Source organism: Psittacula echo, assembly GCF_963264785.1.
Source record: "Psittacula echo genome assembly, chromosome: 21".
Classification (NCBI taxonomy): Eukaryota; Metazoa; Chordata; class Aves; order Psittaciformes; family Psittacidae; genus Psittacula; species Psittacula echo.
The window spans coordinates 6,739,539-6,763,991 of NC_137757.1; the positions used below are offsets into that span (position 1 = coordinate 6,739,539).

At 41.1% G+C, this 24,453-nt stretch overlaps 1 protein-coding gene across 9 annotated transcripts in view; it reads right to left on the reverse strand.

The window, feature by feature from the left end:
* The window catches only part of LOC308228756 (zinc finger MYM-type protein 4), a 34,988-nt gene that overhangs the window by 5,597 nt on the left and 4,938 nt on the right, over nucleotides 1-24,453 (reverse strand). For 3 of the 9 annotated variants that reach the window (XR_013958253.1, XM_080632302.1, XM_080632306.1), the window contains exons 2-24: nucleotides 18,563-18,605; nucleotides 17,633-18,169; nucleotides 15,971-16,038; nucleotides 15,206-15,376; nucleotides 12,352-12,430; nucleotides 11,680-11,932; nucleotides 10,905-11,079; nucleotides 10,580-10,792; nucleotides 9,995-10,145; nucleotides 9,231-9,346; nucleotides 8,828-9,100; nucleotides 8,192-8,342; nucleotides 7,759-7,931; nucleotides 7,240-7,390; nucleotides 5,630-5,770; nucleotides 5,310-5,347; nucleotides 4,616-4,760; nucleotides 4,217-4,332; nucleotides 3,681-3,852; nucleotides 2,683-2,736; nucleotides 2,393-2,572; nucleotides 1,525-1,619; nucleotides 813-984 (exon numbers count right to left, since the gene is read on the reverse strand). Coding sequence is in view for 8 of the 9 variants with exons in the window: in XM_080632302.1 (XP_080488428.1) it covers nucleotides 813-984; nucleotides 1,525-1,619; nucleotides 2,393-2,572; nucleotides 2,683-2,736; nucleotides 3,681-3,852; nucleotides 4,217-4,332; nucleotides 4,616-4,760; nucleotides 5,310-5,347; nucleotides 5,630-5,770; nucleotides 7,240-7,390; nucleotides 7,759-7,931; nucleotides 8,192-8,342; nucleotides 8,828-9,100; nucleotides 9,231-9,346; nucleotides 9,995-10,145; nucleotides 10,580-10,792; nucleotides 10,905-11,079; nucleotides 11,680-11,932; nucleotides 12,352-12,430; nucleotides 15,206-15,376; nucleotides 15,971-16,038; nucleotides 17,633-18,169; nucleotides 18,563-18,605 (3,667 nt within the window). In the remaining variant the exon portion in view is untranslated. Of the gene's footprint in view, nucleotides 1-812; nucleotides 985-1,524; nucleotides 1,620-2,392; nucleotides 2,573-2,682; nucleotides 2,737-3,680; nucleotides 3,853-4,216; nucleotides 4,333-4,615; nucleotides 4,761-5,309; nucleotides 5,348-5,629; nucleotides 5,771-7,239; nucleotides 7,391-7,758; nucleotides 7,932-8,191; nucleotides 8,343-8,827; nucleotides 9,101-9,230; nucleotides 9,347-9,994; nucleotides 10,146-10,579; nucleotides 10,793-10,904; nucleotides 11,080-11,679; nucleotides 11,933-12,351; nucleotides 12,431-14,461; nucleotides 15,103-15,205; nucleotides 15,377-15,970; nucleotides 16,039-17,632; nucleotides 18,170-18,562; nucleotides 18,606-20,409; nucleotides 20,563-24,453 lie in introns of those variants that run through there. The other 6 variants (XM_080632304.1, XM_080632303.1, XM_080632305.1 and 3 more) reach the window with 6 other exon arrangements.

Below are 24,453 nucleotides of genomic sequence, written 5' to 3' on the forward strand. Positions count from 1 at the left end.
CGATTATATTCCTCACTGAAATTCTCTGCTTGAGTCTGAAAATGTGCCCACAAAACTCTCAGGGCAAACACGTAAGACAGATTTGAGACTGGGAATAGAGGCGTTGGACACTGCCAAGTCCCAGGACTGCTGGCTCGTGTAAGGAAAAAGAAAATAATTCATAATTAGAAAGAAAAACCAAAGTGACATTTATATTGCCATTATCATCTATCGCCCTCGTGAGACGCAAGGAACAAGTTGTCCCTTTTAAAAAACCTGTTAGTTTCAGCCAGGTTGCAGCACAGACGAGGTGGACTTTGGAAAGTTTCTTTCCAGTTGTAAACCCCAGAAACAAGCTGTTTTTCATGTTGCAGCACACAATTTTCTTACAGCAAACCATTCTGCTGACAAACAAATACTTTGTGAATGTGTTAACTACAGAGGAAAATGATGGGGCCAAGTTGGTGTTGTCAACTTAGAATTATGGCCTGATAATAACTGACTAAAGCTCTGCAGCTGCCTAGAGCAGCTCTTCTACAACTGAAGAATTACTACATTCAAATGAACATGGAGGTTAAAAGAGTAACATTTCTAATACTGAAAAGGAATCTGGTATTTTAGAGCCTGTTACAATAGATAACAGATCAATTAAGAATGTAATAGCCATATTTTTTAAGTGCATGAGAAGACATACAACAGTATTCCGTAAGATCTTTCCTCCACCCATGGATACTTTAAAGCTCAGTAATACCTAATCCCAATTGTTATTTGAGCAACATTCTGTGCGAAGTGCTCTTCAGCTAAGTATTTGTTTCCACGGAGAGAGAATTTACCTGAAAACTTCAGGTCCCCTTGTTCCTCCTGTGCATTTTTCCATTGGACCCAGTTTTTCCAGGCATTTACCCCATACATATACTTTAGGGTCATCCCAGAAACAGAGCATCCTGCGTAGGAGCCCTGCATCAGATTCCGGGGCTCTACAGAAACTACAGACTTCTTCCGACCCTACAGGCAAAGGCCAGAACAAATCAACATTTAGTAAGCGCTTTGTCTATGGATGCTTAACTTGATCTCATATAAAAGGCTGTTATGCTGACAGGATAACAAAATCCTACTGATGACAGAATCTGAATGGGTATGTATGTATTTTTACTATGTGGACAAATATTAACCACGTTTGACAGAAAAGGTGCAATAAAATACAATTCTCACTGTGATAAATATGCATAGAAATCTATTCTGCTCTAGCTACACAAGCAAAAATTGAGTCTTTCCTGTAGGTTATGACTGTACTTAAAAGGCATCACTTTTGGCATTTTTTGAAACATATAAAAAAATGTTCTGCACTAAAAAGAGCACGTATTCTACCTAGCTGTGGGGAGGGGGAAAATCTTATATAGCAGAACAAGAAAAAATATACAGCATAGTTAAATCGAATTCCCATTGTCACCCTGGAGCAGTATTTATTTACTTCTGAGAATAAGCATACACATGACGATATTACTTCAAATGGAAGGAACTTGTGTTCCAGAAGTACTTTCTTACCCGTCTTTTTGGCTGTGGGAAGCCATCTCTATGTCTCCGTCTTGCTCGTGAACGCGAATGCAAACCCAGTCCTTTACTGAGAGGGTCAAATGAGTCTGAAGTCAAATCAACACCATTAAAAGTTTAATTGTACGATTTAACAGCCCAGGTAGAAGTGTCACTTAGATACTATGGAGTACCTTACAGTTGACAATCACACCTGTATGTTCAAATAGTGATTTACCTTTGAACAGCCACATAATCCATGTACCTTCTGCGTAAATAAAGTAAATTCACAGAAGAGGGAAAAGGTCTCCTCAGTGGGTGTACCCATTCAGGCTAACATTCTCATGCAACACTCAGATTGTATTTAACCTGCCAGTGGGGAGACTGAGATGAGCTCTTAGGCAGAAGCTCTTCCCTGTGAGGGTGCTGAGGCGCTGGCACAGGGTGCCCAGAGAAGCTGTGGCTGCCCCATCCCTGGCAGTGTTCAAGGCCAGGTCGGACACAGGGGCTTGGAGCAACCTGCTCTAGTGGAAGGTGTCCCTGCGCATGGCAGGGGGTTGGAGCTGGATGAGCTTTAAGGTCCCTTCCAACCAAACCATTCTAGGATTATATCTAGGGACACAGAAGGGATAAATTCAAAGAAGTCAAGCAAGGCTACCTGCTACTCCTGTCAGAGGTTCTGTAGAACACTATCTTTAAAGACATCAGTAGTATTTTAAATCCAGTAATTTTTGGCAGGGCTGATATATTACTGCAGCTTTAAATATCCAGTTTTACTACATGAAAACTCATATCCTTCAGAAGCAGGATGCTGGTACAATGCTTACTCAGAAAATCTGTGTACTTTTAAACAACAATGCATTTTTATTCACGTTATACTGACCTGATGGAAAATCAGCCTCCAAGTCCTGTTCCACATCACCTTTGGAGAACTGCTTCAGTTCTGGATCTGGTTCTGGCAGGGCATTTGATCGTAAGGCATAGTGATTCAACTCATCCTCCCAGCTGTGCGGAGTGGACACTGCTTCTGATTCTAGATCTCCACTGTAAGTGCTACCTTGGTCTGTAATGACAATGATCAGATATACCATCGGTAAGGGCAGACAAAAAGAGGAGTTTGTAAGAAAAGATACTGCAGGATCAAAATCCATTTACAAAAAAAATCTAACTGACCTTTCTCAAATATCTTGGGGTCCAGGAAGAGCTCATGCTCAGATGTCTGAGATCCTTTAGAAAAAGAAGAAAATCTGTATTACAAATGACTGACAGCTTACACAACTAATATAAAATACCCTGAACACCAAAAATCTATGTATTAGGTCATAACACTAACACATGTGATGTGTCCTCTTCTCCACTACAGTTCTCCTAACAGCTTTCTACCTTGGTCATGCTGTTATGGGAGAAACAGGAATGCAGAACTAACCCATACTTTCTTTTCCAAACATTTCCATCCCTCCGTGTTTGTTATTTGAGTCATTTTAGACAAGATATTTCATTTATTTCTTTTCAGCTTGTTCCACATTTATTAAATGGGATAACCACTGTCCAACACAGTCTAACCTGTATCACCCTCCAAGAATCCACCATAAGAAGCCTAATAGGAAAATATTCCTGTAAAGCAGATGCTTTGTCTTGTTGATTTTGACTCCTCCTAATGCATGATGATGATACTACCTCTAGCAATCTGTTACTGTCAATAGAAGTCTCACTCTACTGAATGTTGACTGATAAACCTTTGTGAAATTACAAAAGCTTCAGGACGGTGCAACTATATCCAGCACCTGCAATGGGAGCTATGGAGGAAGAGTAAATTAATCTTAAAAGAAAATACGTTTTCAAGACAAAGAACAAATATTGTACACAGAGGCAAAATTACCTCCAAATACAGTTCAGCTGAATTCCCAGAAGGCCTCCTCATTTTAGAAAAGTAATCAAAATTGTTAAGACATGGCATAGGCATTACAGTCCTGTCTAGACTGGCACTTTACCTGCATGAGCACTTTCACTGTGGAAAATAAATGTTAGGAAGACAACAGGACCATTTAACTTGGCATGCACACTTGGGAAGCAGCCAAGACAGGCCCTACATCTACTTCTCTAGCTGTTTTCCATGGAGAGAGGATCTTCATCTTACTGCATTGACTTTCCTTTTTAAAAACACCACATACCACCATGAGAGTGTGTTTTTTCTTTCTCCTCATCTTCTGCAATCATTTCTGCCATCTGAAGGAGGTCTGCTTCAAATGGGTTTGTAGGAATCTTTTCCTTGATATCCTGAATAGTTTCAATGATCTTATCAGCATTATCCAGGGTAGTTGGGAAGAGCATGGGAACTGGTACCTATGGAACACGTGGAAAATATTAGATTGATAGACTGATTAGATAGCATGTTTGGGGGTGAAGGGAAACAGCAAATACACAAGGAAGTTCCTCTCATTTAATCTTATATATATTTTAGGACTACTGGATTTAACTTTAAAATCATTCCAGACTGGACAACTTGTTTCAATTTCTGCAATAACCCTACAAACTGGTAGTTTTGTATAATGATGATCAATCAAATGCGATGTGATAAGGAAAGAAAATGGTTTCAAGGACTTCAAATACCACTTGCATGACTAGTCTCAAAACCCAATGATACTGCTGTATCCTGTTCAGGAACAAGACTGTAACAACTTCTCTAGTGCACTGAAGTATAACTTACAGGTACTGGCATCCCAAGTGGAACTGGTGTGTACTGAGTGTAGAGGTGAAGGGGCACTGGCACAAACACTGGCACAGGAACAGGTACCACAATGATCTGGGGTTGAACAACTTCTTCTGTTATACCAAAAATAGAACAAAACAAGAATTGCTTAAAGATATGACCACCGGGTACACTCCAGAGTGTGCGTAAGATTCATCACACATGAAGCTTCATGGATTTCAATGAATAGGAAATGTCTTGTAACTACTACTTGGAAAATACCATACAATAAACTGAAAACTATTTAAGGTTTTAAAATACAGTTTTAAATACTCTCTCTCTGTTACATAAATCATGCATTGCTCTCTCAACTGCAACACAGACTTCTATAGAACAGGTAGGAGATTAGAAACATACCTGTCTGGCATTCTTTGTTTTGTGTATGGGGTTTGCATGAGGTGGCCTTAGTCTGTGTGATTGGCTTGCACAACAATGCTTTGTTTTTGAGAAGCCGAGGTGGTTGTGATGATGGCAGCTTTAGGGCATCTGTCTGAGTACTGGCCTGTGTGGAAAAATACACGAGGACAGAGTCAATATTGGTTTGATGGATATCGCAAGATTTGTATTTGCTCTCTACTATGGGAGACTGAGCAATCTAAAACTCCCCTTGGTGATAAAAATGATCATCTAAAAACCATTGCAAACCCAGCTTGCTAATGATGTATTTCAAGCCCCAGCAGCCTATGTTGGTCCCCCTCCTCCTATGTTATTCCTCTTGACATCACATCCCATTTCTGGGCACTGAAGGTGGCCTCGAGTACAGAAGCCACACATGAATTGCTTGAGAACTACAGGCATCTCAAGAGCTACAATTTGACAAGCTTTGTCTTAAAACTTCTAACCAGGCTGTCAGTGGACACAGAAAGACTTTTATACTGTACAAGTTCTATCCATTATTTCAAAAGCACACCTGCAAGCTGAATGCCTTTTAAATTCCAATCACAACCAGGAAAAGCAGTTACAAAATGTCAGTGCAAATTTCTTGGATACTTTACTTGTTATTGATACAATCTGGACAAAAGTGAGAAAAAGAGGCTCTCGTAAAACTTACATCTCCTATTATTTTTGCTGTCACAGTAGGGACTGCACCTGTGAAGGAAAAAAGCCATACAATAGCCTGTGTACATCAAGGACCATAACCCATACTCTGCCAAGGTCAAGAAAAAGAACTCCCACTAAACCTCATTCCCTGGTGTATGTACATAAATGTAAGTCATTATTTAGATAAGGAAAGACAAAACTTTAACCATCTGCACTGATGCGAAGCAGAATGAAGAAGTGGCTCCTGTCCTCAGCTGGAAAAGATCCCTGAGCAAATATCGATGTTCAAGAGTAGAGACTTAAAAATACAGGCATGTGCAGCAGTCTTACCCTGTAAAACGTTGTTGGAGTTAACTGTAGGCTGGGCAGCAGGGGTGCTTGCAAGGGACACCACATGTGCTATGACAGGAGTTGAGTCCTTTCTCAAAGAAGGAGGGCCTGATGAGGAAGCTGGTGCCATAGAAAGGTTTGCTGGACAGAATGTGCATTAGAAAACTAAAATAAGCAATAATTCATAAAAGAGCATTTCTGAAACAACACCCACCCTCCAGATTTATCTCCAAATGAAAAAGCCTGCTGCATGAGAAAGGAATGTAGGTGCCAAACTGCAGCGTTTCAGTGTAAATAGGAGCTGGTTCCACAAGCAAACTTCAGCTGTTCTCCAGTCACTGGAACATTTCAGAAGATCGCCATAGGATGAAAAGTGGCTTTCTCTTTCTAATATTATGAGTATTAGAGGAGCACTTAGGAGATAAGAGGACTGAACGCCTCACTGTGCTTGGTACAGAACATAAGTAGTACAGGAGACAGCTGAGATCCTCACAAATAATGAATGAGGTGAATTTCAGGAGCCTTTCACAGGAATTCTTAGGTACTTTCCATTTGAAAGCACCATTCATTAACACATCACCACGAATCACCACATTTCATCCAACAATACTGTTCTGAGGCAATCCATCACCCTGGAAGTCCCCAGGACAGAGAGATGCCTGCAGACCAGTTTTGCACTTGCCCCAGCTGAGGCTGCAGGCCCACTTCTGCAGAAGCAAGGCATCTTGCTCTCCTTAGTAACGGCCAAATGTACTGACAAGATCAGGAATGTCACGTTATATAGTTATGGCTTGGAAGTATAAAGTTACTTATATATTTTACTCTTATTCAGGGAAAACAGCTCCCACTAACGTAAGCAGCAGATACGCACAAAGCTGAGGAGTTGAATATGGCCTGGTACACACTATAAACTTTCAGTTAATATTCTTTATTGCTTGTTGGGTACCTTACTGTTGCAGTCACCATCACTCAGTGGGAGATTATGCCCCTCTTTAGGATCAGTGCTATTTCTGCCCTTTGTTTCGCTTCCTCTTCCTGTCTTTATGGGCCTTTCTTCCTTTCTTCCCTTTGCATTTCATTCCCTACAGAAACTCACAGTTCCTATTCCTGTGGGCTTCATTCCCACCCCCCTTCCCATTCCATCTGCTAAAAAAATGAGCAAGCAAACAGCTATTGCACAATTAGTCTTGGCATTGGTACTTCAAGAATCAACACTTACTGACACAGAAGTGGTAACTCCTCATATGCCTACCGACTAGACAGAACCGGCTATTTAAAGTGCAAAGATGGAAATCTGTATTTACGACTATTAAGTCTACTGATTTCACCACTTGATGTTTTTTTGTCAAATGAACATTAACATTCTACCATATTTGGCTATGTGGTGTCAAGTACAGGAGACAAGGAGGTAGTTAACGTCTTCAACAGGTTTCAGTACATTTTACCCATAAACTGTGTTTTATGAAGTGTCTGAAAATCAAGCGCTTTGGTTTCTTCTCAACCCCCCAGTAAGATACATCCTAAAAAGTTCACTGAATCCAATTTCCAAATACATTTCCATATCACTATCATGCACACCAAAAGACAATAGTATCCTCAGCCTGTTTTACCTGTGTTGTTCGGGGGTGGAGGGTCAGAAGCAATTTGCTGCTTACAGAACAACAGAATACAAAGCAGATTGCAAAAATGCTTGATTTCCCCATGCCATTTCATGGACTCACTGAGTTTACCTTGTCTCTTACAACCATCACACTTTGCCATCTAGGAAAAAAAAGTGAGGGAGAAATTAAACACACCTGTGAATAGCAACAAAGTGTACAAAAACCTCTTTGCACCCTGCTCAGCAAATACAGCGTGAAGAAATCTGTCAAGGTGCATCATTTTTGCAGGGTAACATACAGCAACATAACATTCAGTACCTATCTTCCCACAACCTATATTAGGTTTTCTCTACATAGAAAACTGGTCCTCAAAAGTTTAAAAGGATTTATTCATCTCTCACATACATACAACATATTCCCAAGGACACAGAACTCAACTACAGGTAGTTCACATAGTTCCTGATGTACAAATGTTCTTTTACTAACACACTGCTATTCTAGAGGTTGCTATGTGAGAATATTGCTTACCTGGTAAAACAAAACTGTGAATTTAGACATGCACTCCTCAGAGCAAAATTCCTCCATTTTTCCCCCAAAGAGATTCTGGACCAGTTTAGGGGAAGCCTGTAAACAGTAACTGCACATTTTACAGTGGCTTCCCCAGCGCTTAGCCAAGTCATGTTTATAGAGCAGTTTACAACCTAAAAGAAGAGAAAATAGCAAAAAACCAAAAAACATCCTTTAATATCAAAATGACATTTGCTCAGCTCTTGTGTTTAGTTATGTCTGTAATAATGTTGAAAGATTAAAACATATAGTGTGGACAAAGTTCTGTGTTTCTAAATGTAAAACATTCACAGTTTTCTAAGCTAAAAAGATTAGGTTTCTCTTATCACCAGTAATTTTAAGACAAAACACTTCTGACTTGATTTGTGTGAGACACAGTGCTGCCCTTCCTTACCTTCACTACAGAACACTTTGTCTACGCCTGAGAATCGCACTGTCTCCTTGATAATCTTCACAATTTTGCAGTATTCACACATTGCCATTACACTGCTCTTCTTCTTATATTCATCACAGCAGGTCTTCCCACAGAACTGGAACATTTTACCCTGCACCACAGCCAGAATGTTTTGGGTTTAATGTTTCAATGTTTCACATTCCAAATCATACATTTTAATCGTTAATAAAAGCTCAGAAGCATAATCATGCCCTTGGAAATCAACAACGGACAGCAAATAAGCCTCCTCATTTAGCTTTATAACAAATACAGCACAATTTTCTGCAGAAAGCCTTCAACAACATGCTCCGTCCTTGCATTAAAAGGATCATCTCTGCGATCAAGAATCAGGAATGTGCTTGCCTAGGCAGGCAATCATAGGGTTTGGGGTTTTTTCAGAGTTTTTCCTGGTTTTAAGATCAAAGAGCTAGTATCAGTATTCATTTTAATAATCATTACATGATACCAAGATCAGTTCCAAATTCCTTCATAGCAGGTCACAGTAAGCGACAGAGCAGTACTGACAGGCCATTGCATATACAATTTCTTGGCTTTCTGTTAAGAAATATGAGCTTGAAAAGCCCTAATTTTCATTACCTTGTAGTCAAGCAGTTCAGGTTTGGTTGTAAACAATCTGTTACACTGCTGACACCTGAGTTTTACAACAGGGTGAGCAAAAGTGGCTTGCTGGGACTGGGCAGCCAGCCTCTGTAGACCAGCTGCAGCTGAACTGCTCATGGAGCTGGGGGACACAGTCGAGGTGGTTCCACCTGCAGATACCATTGCCCCCGAGGGAATGCTTACAATGACTTGACCTTGTGACAGAGGTACCACCGAGGAGTTTGTTCCTGCAGGCTTGTTGAACAGATTCTGCAGGAAAGCACATTGAGGAATAGAGCTCATTTTGCAATATTACAGATTTCACCCAACATTCAAGATATTTCCACCATCAATTCATTAGTCTGCTAATTCAGCTAAGAAGAAATCCTAAATGTCATACCTGAAAAGCTGCTACACAGCTGTAGCTGCAAAAATTGCGTATGCTCCCATCAGACATAGCCAAATGATACTGAGGGTGTGATGAGGTTTTACAGCTGTTGCACTGAACTTGAACACCTGAGGGTGAAACAGAGAAGGAAAAGTGATTGATGCAACCTCAGGTTGTATTGCAGATAATTTTGCACTGTGCATACAAGAACAGAGAATCTGAATGACAAGCCAAGGTACATACAGAAGCTCAAGATGAAGTTTCTACACTGCAGCCGCAGTGCCTGTTGCTTGCCAGATCCTTTAATTAATCTCCCAGTATCCCTAGGATGTCAGTAAGCATTTTTCCATTTTACAAGAAAAACAGCTGAGAACGTGTTTGCCTAGCTCAATGCAACATTAGGCAGAGGTAGTTAAGCTGATCAGCCTGCAGAACAAGGAGCTGAACAGTCACAGCAAGGATACGGCATACGTTCACAGGAGTGGATTTGTCTAGCTGGCAAACATACCAGCTGCATTTGCAAGAGAAGAAAATAGATTAAGGTTTATTGCCATGTTTAAACTCTCTAAGAACAAAGCTGAAATGGCTGTACCATCACTGTTAGGTTTATCTATAGTCCAAAGTCCTTAAGATCCCATCTCAGCACCTCCCTTTAAAAAACAAAGCCACTTCCCACCCTCCAAGAAAAGACTATCAGCCTTAACTTCCAACGCAAATTAGTTTAGTCATGAGCTACGTGAAATTATGCTTTTAAAGAAGTGAAAGGATAAACTTACCTGCAGAAGTAACCATTTTTACTCTATATGCTGACAAGCAGTTAACAGAGCAAAACAGTTCAGTTTTTCCCAAGTTATTTGCGCTCTCGATCATCTCGACTGACGATCTCAAAGCCTTACACAGTGTGCAAGGTGTAATTTTAGCTGACTTCTGTGGAAACACAAAAATTGGTCATTCTTTTGGAACTTAAGTGTCTTTATTAACCTGGAAATAAATCACTGACATGAATATAATAATTATCAACCAATTATTAGTTTCCTCTCCACTTAATTCAAATGCTACAGTTTAGTAGAGAATGTTCAACCAGGGAGCTCAAAGGCTGAAAGAAATCACAGTGGACTGCTGCTGATTGGGCCCAGTGTGTCTTCTCACACTGGAATACTCTGCACTGGAATACTCTGGTAGTCGGTTCAGCGGTAAGGGAAACAGTGCAACATGTCTGGGCAAAGATTAAGCAGTGAATGGCAAAAGGAGTTATCTTAGACCTAGACAGTAACCAAAAAGATCAACTAATAAATTGGGTGCTTCTTGGAACACTCAACATCTAATCAAAGACATACTCTTAGTGTTCTATCAATATATACCTGCTTGTACGCTGTCACACATGCTGAACTGCAGAACTTCTTTGACTGTCCCTCTATCTGAAGCACATGACATTGGCCGGAGCCACTGTAGCAGTATCCTCCACAATTCTCACAGCAGTTCATAGTCAAGTTGTTAGCTGAGCGGAACTTGGAGAAGCAGGCATCACTGCAGAGCTTGTGTACAACGTTCTGGTAATTCACTTCGTGTCTAATCTGGAAGAAAAGAAAAAATATATAACAAAGAGAGAATATGTATGTTCACCTCTGAGATAACCAGTTGTCCTGGTCTAAAGGAAATTAAAATGAAAAAGAAGTTTGCAATTACCACTGCATTCTTCTGGCACATGCTGCATTTGCTTGAAATGCTGTTAGTGTGAATAGTAACAACAGGTTTCCTTTTCAGTTCATATGTAGAAAGACAAGACTGGCTGCAAAAATCCTTACTGAAGTTTGTATTGTCAAACTGGGCAGTGATTACATCCTTTGGATTTATAATGTCTCTATGGATAAAAAGAAAAACAGATAAAGAATTAACGTTGGCTTCATGTCAACTTGCTGTCCTTTCCCTTTCTGCAGACTAAACACTCTCTAGAAGAAGGTGGATTAATTTAATTTAAAGCTTTTCTTTTTGCTGAGCTAAATACCTGACCTCATTTTTCTTTGCCTATTAGGAAAATGGCTAAGAAGTACAATTCTCACATAGGTATTCTGTGAACCACTTTGCACCTGGACTTAGGAGTGGCTTATAAATACATCAAGCTGTGTCATTATTTTCAAAAGAAACTGGGAAAAGGGAACTGTTTTTTACAGTCTCTACTAAAAAAAAATAAAATTAGAAGGCAGGATGGGTGGAATAACCCCCTTTATCAACGAAAATACCAATCAGAATGGGGTAGGCACCAAAAAAGTCACAATTTCTAATCCTCATGTAGTTGAGTCCAAAACGGTCTGACTTGTGTTGCAACTTTCCATCTCTTAACTCCCATCTACAGTTTTGTTTGTTGCCAGATTTAACAAACTGAACTTTCCCCTTACTTTTCTCTCAACACTGGCAGAGAAGTTTCAAATTACGACCACAGCAAATTAAAGCCCCGTCCTACTTTGAGCAGCTTGAGCAGGTTTTCTTGGTAGAAGCTGGTGGGCGAGAAGCTGGAACAGTGTATCCAGTGAGGCACAGTGTGGAGCAGAAGAGCTGGGTAGAGCCTTTCCTCTGGTATGCCGTTTGCCCCTTCTGCAGGATTTTTTTACAGCCAGAACAGGAAACCCGAACAGCTGTGCTTGGAACTGAAGGAAGCATTTTACTCATGCCAGAGGATGCCACAGCAGGCTGGAAACCTGATGACAGCTGTGGAGCTAAAAGGAAAAAAAACACGCAGAGAAAACATAGAGTAACTGTTAGAGATGGATTAAAACACAACTCACTTGTGTGCAGGGGGCAAGCACAAAGCTTAGGACTTCACGTGGGTTGTCAGGGTCTAAAGGAGAATTAAATAGCAGATGAAGTCTCCATAATTACATGCTCTGTGCTCGTTTTCAACTACTCTTAAGACTGAGAACACACTTTTAACATCCCTAAAAACCAGTCAATTTTCCTATGCCTCAAATACAATCGTTTTAGAATTTCTGAATTTCATTGTTTCTAAAACAAACTAGTTCTGTTTTCCTACTGGGGTCAGACGGAGCAAATGAAGTCCAGAATAACCTGCAAGGCTATTTGCAAAGGTGACATATTTTACAGATATAAATAACGTTAAGTCTTGGCTATTCCTTACCAAGAGGACTGCCACTGACTGAAAATACGGCACTGATTTTCAGCTCCCCTTCCTGAGATTTTGGCTGTTGGCCGTACTCCTAAAACAAAAGGAAAGGAAAAGGAGAACAAATACACACATGTAAAAACAGGTTACATTCCTTCATTCATTCATTCTTTCATAATGTTGTATTCAATCTTAAGGACAAGAGAGTCCCCTATGCCTCCTCCAAAGGCCAGGTTTACAGAAGTTGCTGTATGACAGCCACACACACAACCTGCCCAGAGGCTCACAGCAAACTACAATCCAGGGTCTCATGTGGAAACAGAAAAGCACGGCTGCTGGTGCAGTCCCCTTGCCAGCCGTACTCCAAGACACCTCAGAATTCACCCAGACAAAGCTTAAGGGAATCCTCTGCTTTCCATCACACACACTTCCCATCTAGAAGTGTTCTGCTGTCCTTGCTCCTATCCTGTGAAACCAACTTTGTCTTCACATTAATAGATGATCATAATGAAATAGAGACTGGGACCTAGATGGTAAGAAGCATTTGGTACTCAACCATGAGTTAAGTACCTCAGAGTAGCCTAAGGTGAAGCTTCTCAGCAAACCAAAGCTGGCACCACTACAGGCAGACCATCACAGTCCCTGCTCTGCCTGGCTTCAGTGAGATGGGAATAACCTTACACTTCCTGCAAGATGAGAAAATCCCTGCAGGCAGTCACTTGTGGAGTAGCTGACATACTGTAAATTACTAGCTTACTCCACAGCAGCTATTCATACTTTGACACCATGCTTCATGCTCTCCATAGAAATGTGAACCATAAAGCAGCTTGTAACACTCTACATGTAAATCTTAATAGGCTGAAAAGCATAATCTCTTGGAACTCCAGAGATGGTAAGATTTAACCTACTTACAGTCATCTGAGAGTAGTGAGGCATGATGTCATGTTATGACTGAGCTCAATTCACAGCTGCTGTCTGGGTGCAAGGTAAGCCAATTCAAAATCACTGAGCAAAGTTAAGCTCTCACTTCTCAGTGGCACCGAGCTCCTCCCTCAGCTTAAGCCATCTCCTAAAATCACACACCAGCATCCATGTAATACATGCTTAAACTTAATGCTTCTCTTACTCCTGTGGGAAAATGACAAGTTTCTATACTAAGGCTACCAAACCCTTTCTCAACAGGTTTCCCGGGAGTACAGGCAATGGTATTCATTCATCATCAGACTGAAACATTCAAAGCTCAAGAGAAGCCTTTAAGTTGTGCATGCGCATGCCATGATGATGGGGTTTAAAGCACCATTTTTTTAATAGAACAATTTAAAAACTAGTTTTTTGCAGACATACAGGATTTAAGCATTTTAACTGCAGTTTTATCCTTAGTCAATAAGAGGCGAATCCTGACATCAACTGTGCATGATCAAGGATAGTTTCACAGGAGTGAAACTGTGTTGAAAGCCAAGAAGTTCAGCTCCAACCATTGGTCACAGCCAAAAATGCTCTTCTCTTTCAGAATGAATGAAAAACCAACAAACCCCCACATTAATTCCAATCTAAAGCAAAACAAAATGAACCTTCATCAGTTCTCATACTTCTCCAGTATCAGGCAGAGTTGACGATACCAGGATTTTACTCCAGGAATTAATATTTTGGACAATACAGTATTTGATAATGTCCATCTAAACCACAACAGATATTTAAATCCTTCAAGTCTTCACTTTTACTTATTAATACGATCTTTGATAACCACAGACATCTTGCATTGCATTCCCCACAAATCCACACAACAGATGCCACCCTGGGAGGACAAAGAATAGAGATGTAACCAACCTACACGTGGTTTGACATTATATACGCTTCAGGAAAAATAAACCCAAACAATCTCATGACACTGAACAAATCAGAAGGGCAGTGAAATCTCAATAGTTTCAAACACTTTGTTTGCTTCTTTATTTTATTAAACCAAGAGTATCAGGGGAAAAGAAGAAAAAACATTGGGAAGATAGGCCCAGGGAGCAGAGGAGGTTTAGCAGAAGTACAGACTGATGGTAGAAAAATTAACGCCTGCACAAGAACACCAGCACTCTCGTGCCGATGCAAGTGGGATGTTCTTGGAAGTTCTGCACACCTTTAATTCCATGTAAAGCTTGGCATGTAACCCAAACGTGAGCAGTGAGGAGACAGGAACTGCAACACAGGTCACTTCCCTGGTGTCCCGTAGCAAACCAGTGGCAAAGAGACCAGTTAGAGCTCAGCAATCCTCGCCCCAGCACCACTCAATCCGTAGGTCAGACTTTCTCCATTTTGCAATTAGTGGACTTGTCCCTATATCATCATTAAAAATGTCAATCTCAAATGAGAAAGTCTCTTGAACACATGCTTAAATTGACTTCACTGACCTATACGTATTTGAATGCTTTGCTAAGGTAGGACCTATAAGTGTTAATTTAGAACAAGAAAAACAACGAACCACTGTGCTTGCAAAGAGAACCTTTAAGACGGGGGTAGCAGCAATGTGTCATTTCAACTACACATCTCTCTGACTACTCACAAAGTATTCAGTGAAACATGATCTGCATTTTATTTCCTAGTGAGACCAAGTTGAGATAAACTGTCTATATTGCCACAGATTCAATCATGAGAGTTTTACAGCACTTTGCTTGTCTCTAACTGAAAAGCAAAACATTTTCAGTGACACGGTAACATGACATCAAAAAGTTGGGGATTTGGGTTTCATGGTAGCTTAAGAGGGAAAAATCCTTCTACTAAACTAGTTAAATTTCGGTCAACAAACCAAATAAATCGCTGAATTTACATCCAGCTTACGCGGTCTGTTGTCAGACCAAAATGAGAAATGCAATGGGAAACTTACCTCGGAATTATCAGGTTCATCTTTAATTTTGTCTAACAGTCCCTGCTGTGGGGCCATAGCTTTATCATATTCGTCATCCAAAGGCTCCTCCTTAATTCTAATATTTGGTGCAAAGGAATTCCCCAGCTCTTGTCCAATAGATTCCTTACTAGAAAATAGGTAGCTAGACTCCTGAAACAATAATATGAAAAAGAATTCACCCTCCTGCAACTGCCATTAGGAGCTGGGCTGCTACCAAGGGGAGTTTCTGTTGCAGACCAAGAGAAATGGGTCCTGCCACTGGAAGGTGGGAGACACGACGGGCAGCAAGCTGCTGCCTCTACCTCCCTGCAGCACCCTCTGTCATCCCACCCCCAATCCTTTTCACTCCTCTGGACAAAGCAGAAGCCACCCAGCTCTTTAAGTTGGTTGTCAGTATGGGCATTCAGTTGTTTGGGCAGTGTCTCCTGTTGATAAAGCTGTTCCCTGTCTCATCTGGAAAAAAAGCAGCAGGCCAGATGGATGCATCCAGGTCTAGATTCGGCTCACCAGTCAGACAGACCATGCTGAACATCAAAGTGGCTACCAAAAGAATCCTCAATCCAAAGAGAGGGTCAGCAAACTTTTACAAAATAATATGCACTGCTTAAGTAGGAAAGATGGCTAAGAGTCAGAAGATCAGTTTTCCTGATACTCAAAATTTACACTCAAATACAAAATACGTAGTTTGAATTATTCCAGTATATTGCTGCACTTGCAAAAGTGGTTGAAAGATCTATAGCTTACCCTGAAGTTAGTTTCTGGAGTTTGTGGAGCTAACTGCGTCCGTAATGTTTCTTCTACTTGATTATGAACTGAGGAAAACATATACATTAAATATAAATGAATACAGATTCCAATGCATTTCCTTTAAAGCTATCTAGAGTCTCATGCTGATCCCCAACCCCATAGTCTGGCAGCACCTCAGAAGTGTTAAACTACTTCCTTTTCTCCTCCCTGCAAATAAGATGGTATTCCTTAAAGAGAATTGACATTTTGTTATTATTCTATTGGGTCATTATTTTTCTATTCCAGAAAAATGGCTGTGATATTCTGAGGCAAACTGTTCCTTCAGAATTTTCTACACCCCTGCGGGTTCTGAACTCTCCTGGGTTTCAACATTTAAACCACAGAATATCTTTCAGAGCAACAACTTCCATCCTTTTCTTTCCTGTTCTACTCTTTTTTGCTTTTGCCCTCTTTCCCAGGAAACAGGAGCTTTTTTAGCACATATCTTGTAAAAATTCTGGATTTGCCTGGATCCTGGATGCTGCCTATGAGCACTTACTATTTCTGTTTCAATTACTGAGTGTTCTACCCGAGGCTGCACAGCTTTCAGCCACAACCTTGTAACTGTAGCTATTTACAATTTTCTGAAATACATCTTTCACACAGAAATATTCCTCACTTGATTTCGACCTGAAGGTAAAAGTAATGAGACATCTTTAACTCTTTCTTTATTTTAAAAACATCTGCATTGCTTCTGTATCATTTGTGCCACCTGGAAGCACTGATTTTAAGATGCTGTTACTGGACATACAAAGTTTAAATACCAGAATTGTAAGCTGTGAATCTGAACAAGCAGCCAGGAGGCTCTCACTTGCTGACCAACCCTCTCTCCATACAGTCTTCTGAATACAATTAAATCACACATTCCAGTCTGGTTATTCCTAACTCCTTCATTCACTCTTCTACTGTAACTTTCAGAGCTTGGGAAGTCAAAACCAAGTGTGTGGGCAGCAAGACTACTGGTGACTGTCAGGCTCCCTCAAATGAGAAACAGATCACAGGCATCTCTGGTTCTCTCCATGTTGGCTGGACAAAGTCCAAGACACAAGTATCTGAGGCAGAAGGAGCGCACTCTCCCAGGAAAAGCAGATCTCAAGCTACTCTCTGGCTGACTTCCTGCAGACACTAACACATTTCTAGCAAGCCTTTCCGTGCTGATACTATCAAATGCGTGCTGCTTTAAATATGTGCACATTCATAATGAATCGGTACTTTGCTCCAAAAAAATCTTTCCCAGCTATCAACTTAAACTAAACTTCATCAACTTTTCCTTTAAGGAGGTCCAAGGTCTGTAAAATATGGCGAGGACAAAACAAAAGGAAGCTTGAATTGTCACCCAGCTTTGTTTAAGGAACTACAGCAATAAAGGATATGTTGAGGCTTTGAAACAAGCTGTGGAAGATGAGACCCCCCCTAATGCTGCCAGGCCCTTCTGCAACTCACGGTTCTACTCCAGAGTTCACCGTGGTTTAGGGTTCTTTATAAAATGCTTCCCTGAGTACAGCTCTGCATATTCTCTTCAACAAGATGGTGTTTTTAATAACTAGCCCTATTGCTGATTTCTGTCTAGTTCTTTCTTCCTCTTTGCTGGGTAGCCAGGTCTACGATGTCAACAGTTACCTGCTTTGTCAAGAAAACTGCTTTTCAATCTAGAATCCGTATCTTTTGGGATTTTTTCCAACCGTTTTTCATGATCTTGAAACTGTCCTTCTCTATTCTTGTCCTTTGCTGAAAAAGTCTCTTTGCCATTATCTCTTGTTATGCTAAAATCTTTCCGAGTTGATTTAAATACAGGGCCCTGCTCAAATGGTGAAGTGAGATCCTTCTGGATTGCATTCTGAACCTGAATTTCTTTTTCACTGTCCAAGTCATGATCTGTAACTCTCTTGCCCTCTTCCAAATGGTCTTCATCAGAAATCGCTGAAGAAAGAGTGTCTTTTGGAGTGAAATTCTGATCATCTTCGTTGTCACTCCCCACAACGGGTATGCCTGCAAGATCCCCAGAGTTCAGGAAGAAATCATCATCATCATCATCATCATCCAGCAGTGAGTTTTCAGATCCTGCTCGATTCTGTATTCCATAAGATATGCTGTCGAGGGCAGGTGTTAGGTTGTTGTCAGTGTCTTCCGACATTTCTGCATCCAGAATTTCACCACCTAGGGAGAAAAAACCCATAAACAGTCAGAAAATTCACCAACTTTACGTGTAACAAAGGACGAGGGCAAGTGTCCTTTGCTAATCTGTTTGATGCTGCAATTCCTTGAATACTCTAAACCTTCTTGGGCCAACATTACTGGTAAAACATTGCTGACATAAGGAACAGTTCCGTCCCACTCACCACATAGTGAAGCAGAAGCTGAACTGAGTAAAACTAACAAAAAACCCCATTAAATTCATGTCACCTGCAACACTTGTGGAGAAGGCAATGCACGAAGGGAATGAGCAGCAAGGGCGTGGAGAAGGGCAAGGCAGTCTTTTTCAGCAGCAATGATACTTCTAAGAAATGTTTTCGAAACTGTGGCCTTATATAAATAAATAAAGATACTTACATTTTTCTGTAATATCAAATACCGCATCAGATTTATCTTCAAACTGTAAAAAGGAAAGCACTGTATCATTATCTTGGTCAGCTGCCATGGACTTTGCTAAAAAGTACCCGATGAAAACCAAAACCAACAAGAAGGGTCACAACTCCTCCTCCTCCTTTTCTCATCCCAAACAAAGTTCTATGGATTAAGACTCTCACATCACTGAGAAGACATGTTTACCCTAACAGGTTCACAAGTACATAAAAAAAGGACACAATGACAATTCAGAGTTAGCACTGCTCCCCAGAGAAGGTGGAGGAGAGATGGGAGAGAAGGATATGTCAAGATTTGCACTTTTACGTGACATACGAGTACCAGGTCAGGATCATAGATTCTTCCCCCTTTGATGCTCTGTGATCCTTCACTTCCTCTGAACAATATAAATGGCAAAACAGCAGCATATCCAGCTGCCACTGACACGGGCTGCACAGATCCGAAGGTTTCATCTTCCTACCAGGGAATGTCCCCTTTCCAGGAACAGTGAAATGTAATGGTTAACTTCCTGACAGTAACAAGACAATGGGTGTCAGTGGGAGAGTAACTGCAGAACAACAGCTGACAATGCTGAAAGCGGTGCAAAACATCCATTTATATTAAATATTCTCTGCCAGACACTAAAATTGATGGCATGCTGCACTGCTGTCTGAAGAACTATGAGCACCCGGCATAATTAAAGTTTCCTTTAGAATGTCCAACTCATCAGCATCCTTCCCTTCTGTCTAAAAGATAACAGCAATTCACTGAAGTCATCTCTCCTTTCTCTACGTCTCCAGCTCAACACTTTCTTTTCTGGTAGATCCTGCTCACACGTCAATTCTTAAGCCATCTTAAGGAAAGTAATGGGATTTGGTAGCAAAGGGATGATCTCTAATTTCATTTAACTCTAGTCATTTAGTTGATAAATCCAATATTCTACAGGACTGTGATGGGAACTATCAGTTTGATAGCAGCCAGCTCCGAGAAAGGACGACAACATATTTTCTCAAGGTTCACCTGACAGCAAAAGGCCCATCAGTCTCTCTCTACTATCACTTCCAGGTCTACAAGAAGAGTTAACTGTTTCAGCTTAATATGACACACATGGAATAGCAAGAATCTCTCCAGCACTGTGAAGATCAAGACATTTTGATACTTCACCAAAACTTTCCAGCTTCTCTGAACAGGCAGTTGAGGTTGAAATAGTGGAATACAGAACCCAAGGGAAAAAAGAAAGTTACACATTTCTACAAGGCTGATGCAAGTCAATTCATGGTAATTATTTAGAGGGAAAAAGTAAGGAAACACCTTCCAGGAAGGCCTGAGTCCTGCTACAACTATAACGATCCTCGGATGTGTCCAGAGATGCAAGTTTAATGTTGACCTGGAAGTCCACTAATAGTCAACCAAGTTTACACCAGTGTCAAATGAATCCCCATAAATAGTGGATATGCTTAGTGCTAACACCAGATGCTGAGGACACACACAGTGGTGCTGTACTGGTTTTGTAGAAGAACAGAAAGAGGAACTTGTTGCCATTTGATAATAATATCAGAATATGAAACCCTGGGAGGCAAAACCAAGATAGCCTGGGTCCTTTTCTCTACACTGACCTCCCTTGATGCTTTTCTTGCTTCTTGTCAGCAATGCTCTTTCTTCTCCAAAAATGGCTCAGACAATTTGTAGGTCAAGCAAGAGAAGTTTTCAGCTGAGATGAAACATTAGCTCATCCTTTTCTTGAAGTAGGTTTATATCAAAGTAGTTCTTTAACTCTTTTGAGATCCAGAGCACCTGTGGAAAAGTATTCCAGGTTCTACTACAGTCCCGGTTACCTTATAGATCCAAGCCCTGGGTATTCCTCCTCCTCTGGAGATAACAGATCTTTTACTAATAGGTGACAAGACCAGAAACGCCGTTATTAGGAAAAGAATACATTTTGCAGTCTGGACCTCTCTGTTTCATTTGAAGTCAGCACAAGGGGCCACCTGCAAGAGCACATTAGAGACTACCAGAAATATTTTGGACAAGTTAGAAAACATTTACAATCTACCTGGAAGAAATCCAAAACACTTCCCAACCACAAGGTCATCCTAGGAAAAAAACTCACCCTATTTTGTTTCTTTTCTCTTTCTTTTGTGAGGCTACCAGAATAAAGAGATCATCATATTTTCTTCCTTTCACAGGTTTTAGATGCAGAGGAAGATCTATGTCTGTGGTCAAAAGCTTTCACTAGAAATATTTATATAACAGGAACTTCAGCATCTGATGAGCAGTCTTATCTAACCACCATCTAGTTTCAGATGGTGAACAGCATCAGAACTCCCACATGGTATAAAACCAAAGAGAGGAAACTAGGGGAAGTGTTTGTATGCTTCTATGTGGATACACATGTATTTGCATACACATAAATATATACATATATATATCTCCCCTCCCCCCAAAAATTACTCATTCCATAGCAGTCTATAACTGGCATAAGCCCTTGATGAGGGCTCATACATTTTTTTCTGAATGAGTGTGGGATAGTCCCTCAATTACATACATTTCTATTCCCTTCCTGAATCCTATTACAATCTTGTTTAATGCCATCTCAGAAGGAAATTTTGTATATCAAGTTACATGAAATCACCTTAAATCAGTCACATAAATTGGCTTTCACTGCTCTTGTATTACACAGAAATGTAAACAATAAGGCCCACCTTCCTATTTCTATTTCATTTCTGCAAGGCATTCCCTCTCTCACCACTCCTGGTCAGTTGCCATCACTCTTAATTCCCTTTATTTCTTCTGCTCAGATTTTTAAAGATTTGGTCATTAGTGGAATAAAAGTACCCTCGAGGCAAACACGAACCTGATCCATCAGATGGCATTCCCTATGGGTCCTTTTGACAGAATAAAGACAAGGCACTCAAATATCCCAGATTAAGTCCTACATAACTACAGAGTGGAAAGGATCAAGAACAGTAAGATTTCTGTTAAAATACTTTAAGCTTTAACCCCTCAACATGATTCTCAAAAAGCACTTGCACCGTACAACAAAACTCCAGGACATCGTATTTTAAAACACCTCCATTCAAGCACTTTGGCTAGTATTTTGCCAGAGAATAGCTTAGTAATACTTCGTGCTTTTAAGTAGTGAACATTCCCTAAGAGCTTAAGACAGAACAATTGAAGCTTGATATTAGCAAAATTAAATGGTTTAGGATACATTTTCCTTAGTGACTCTGTCTCACTAGCACTCTGATTGCACTAAATAAAGGAAACAAGAATACAGAAATGGTGACAAAACAGTCAGGTATTCCTGGAATCAATGTGTTTTGCTTTAGATCACTATTTATATAAAGACAGTATTGCTTTTATATAAAAAATAATAATCCACTAGGTATGTTGCTGTTTTTTAATAACTGCACATAGGACTCCAGGGGAACAGTGCTACATCCTCAGCACTAACCTGGCTTTGCTTGGAGCAGGTGACAGAAGAACACTGTTTACACTTCAATCTAATGTGCTAATAGAAAATAACTAAAAACCTGTTCAATACTCGAATGGTGCCACAGCATCCATAAATCAAACAATTGCTACATTATTTTGGTGCAATATAAAGAGAAGAGCTGCCTACGGCTACAACCTTGCTTTGACTGCAAACCACAGGATTTCTTTAAAATGAACAAAACAGCACCACAACTTTACATACACAGGCACGTATCTTTCTAGCAGGCCTTTTGAAGTTTGACCCTAGGTTTTACTGCATCCGTAAGCAAACTGTGGAAAGGAAGCAGATGTTAAGAAAACTGCAATTAAAATTAGTCAGAGATGATTCTCAGTGTCTGGTCTGTACAGTTGCCCTGTCCCCGTACACACAGCACGACCCTCCCCCCACCCCTAAACTTCAGAAATCATTAAACTGATAAGGAAGACACAACTTGAAAGAAAAAAGTAATTGAAATTGTAATCGCTATTCTTGAAGCGGGAGAGGTGAGCTCAGGAAGCATCCCCTAACCTTTTACACATGACACCCCTGGACGGGATGCCAGGCAGCAGGCAGCCGCGCTGCACCTCTGCTACGGGAAAGCTCCGCGGTATGAGCAGAATCAAGCAACGGGTCTCTCCCCGAGCTGCTTCCTACCGAAACAAGGCAGCCCTATCGATTCCTACCTCTGGAGCACCTAGGGAGGGAAGAGAAGAGGGTAACAAAGCCAGCCTGCTGCAGATACCTGCTACAGGAAAAGAACGGCTGCGGCAGGAAGAGAACCCGGCGGGGTCAGGCTAGCCATAGAGCTCGGCGTGCGGCGCGGGGCCTGCAGAGCCCCCTAGCAGCCCCGACTGCGGCCAGCGCGGGGCCCACACCCGCGCCCCTGCGCTGCTGGGCACCACGCGTGACTCTTCACAGGACAGAACGGGTTCGGAGCCGCCGGCGGGGAGACTCCGAGAGGGAGCCTGGAGGATTCTGAGTCCTTGAGGCTTCCCTGGGCATCTGAGCCACGCTCAAGACTTCAAAAGATCATTTTTAATCGAGGCTAAGTGGAATGAAATTGAGACCGGGGCGGGCGTTTTTAAAGGCAAATCCTGAACACCCATCTCTACACATAAACAGACAAAGGCATTTTTCAGTTTCTTGTGGCTCCCTATCTTTCTGTTTAAGAAGCACAGTCATACCTTAGCATCTCACTAACTTCACCATCAATTTTCATCTTCAATCTTTAAGTATCAGGAAAGAAGATTCAGGAACATGCTGGTGCCCTTCACTTGTGCGGTTTTAGAATACTGACTGATTCACCAGACAGCACACGGTTCAGCACATCAAGGTATTGCCCCTGTCTGTCCCCAGCTATTCCAGACATCCCTGAGCTGCCTGAATATTCACGGGCCAATGCCAAACAAAGCCCCTGTCGACTTCATGGTTCCAGATCCACCCAACACGCACACACAAGCTGCAGCCTGTTACCAGCCTCTACAGGAGCAAGTAGATGAGTCTGTCAACACACAGAAAGTTAAAGCTTGCCTTGCTTCCTCTGAATGATCAGTGGTTTTAACCTACCTACAAAACCCAGAGCCCTTCTCCCATGTGCCCACAAAATGGATCTGAGAAAGAAGCAGCTCCACAAAGAATGCTTCACCTTGCAATGGGTTTCTGAAAGACATCAGTCTGATGTGCTGATTTGAAGCCTGCTAGATGTGTGGGCTTTGGCAATTAGCAAACACACCCAGACACCAAACACACATCAAGCAAGCAAACAAACCAAGACATCCACAAGAAAGGCTTTCCTTTAAAAACAAAGAACTTCTCTCCTCAAAACCTCACTATGGCTATGCACTGAACTTTCCTGCTGCTGTTGAAGACTCTAAAAGCCACCACTGACACTGGGATTTTGGTTACACTAAATCTGTAAGTGAGCTGAAATAAAGGAAATTCCCATTTCTCACAGCCTAAGTCAGAAAAACCAAACTGGATGTAAAAATCACCAAAATCAGAGCAGGGTCCGTATCATAACAATGGATGTTTCTGCTGTGATACTCAGCGGGTAATTACTCCAAACCAAGTATTTCATTTTAGTTCCATATTTTAGCACAAGGAAGACAGCACTGCCCAGATTACAAATGTATACTTTTGGCCAAGCTTTCAGAAGTATAGCTGTTTAGAAGATCATGTTCTACAAAGCACCCAATCCCCTTAATTCCACTGAATTCAGAAGCTGAGTAGCTTTTAAAGAGAGAGACATCACCACATCTTTTAAGGGAAAACCAGTCCATATAAAACAACTAAGAAGCAGTGAGGGTAAGCATCTGTGGTGGAAGACCAGCACTAGAACCTCAGAAAGATCCTTCTACTCAATGTCTCCAAGAGGATAATGAACCACCTCAGTAACGACTTCCTA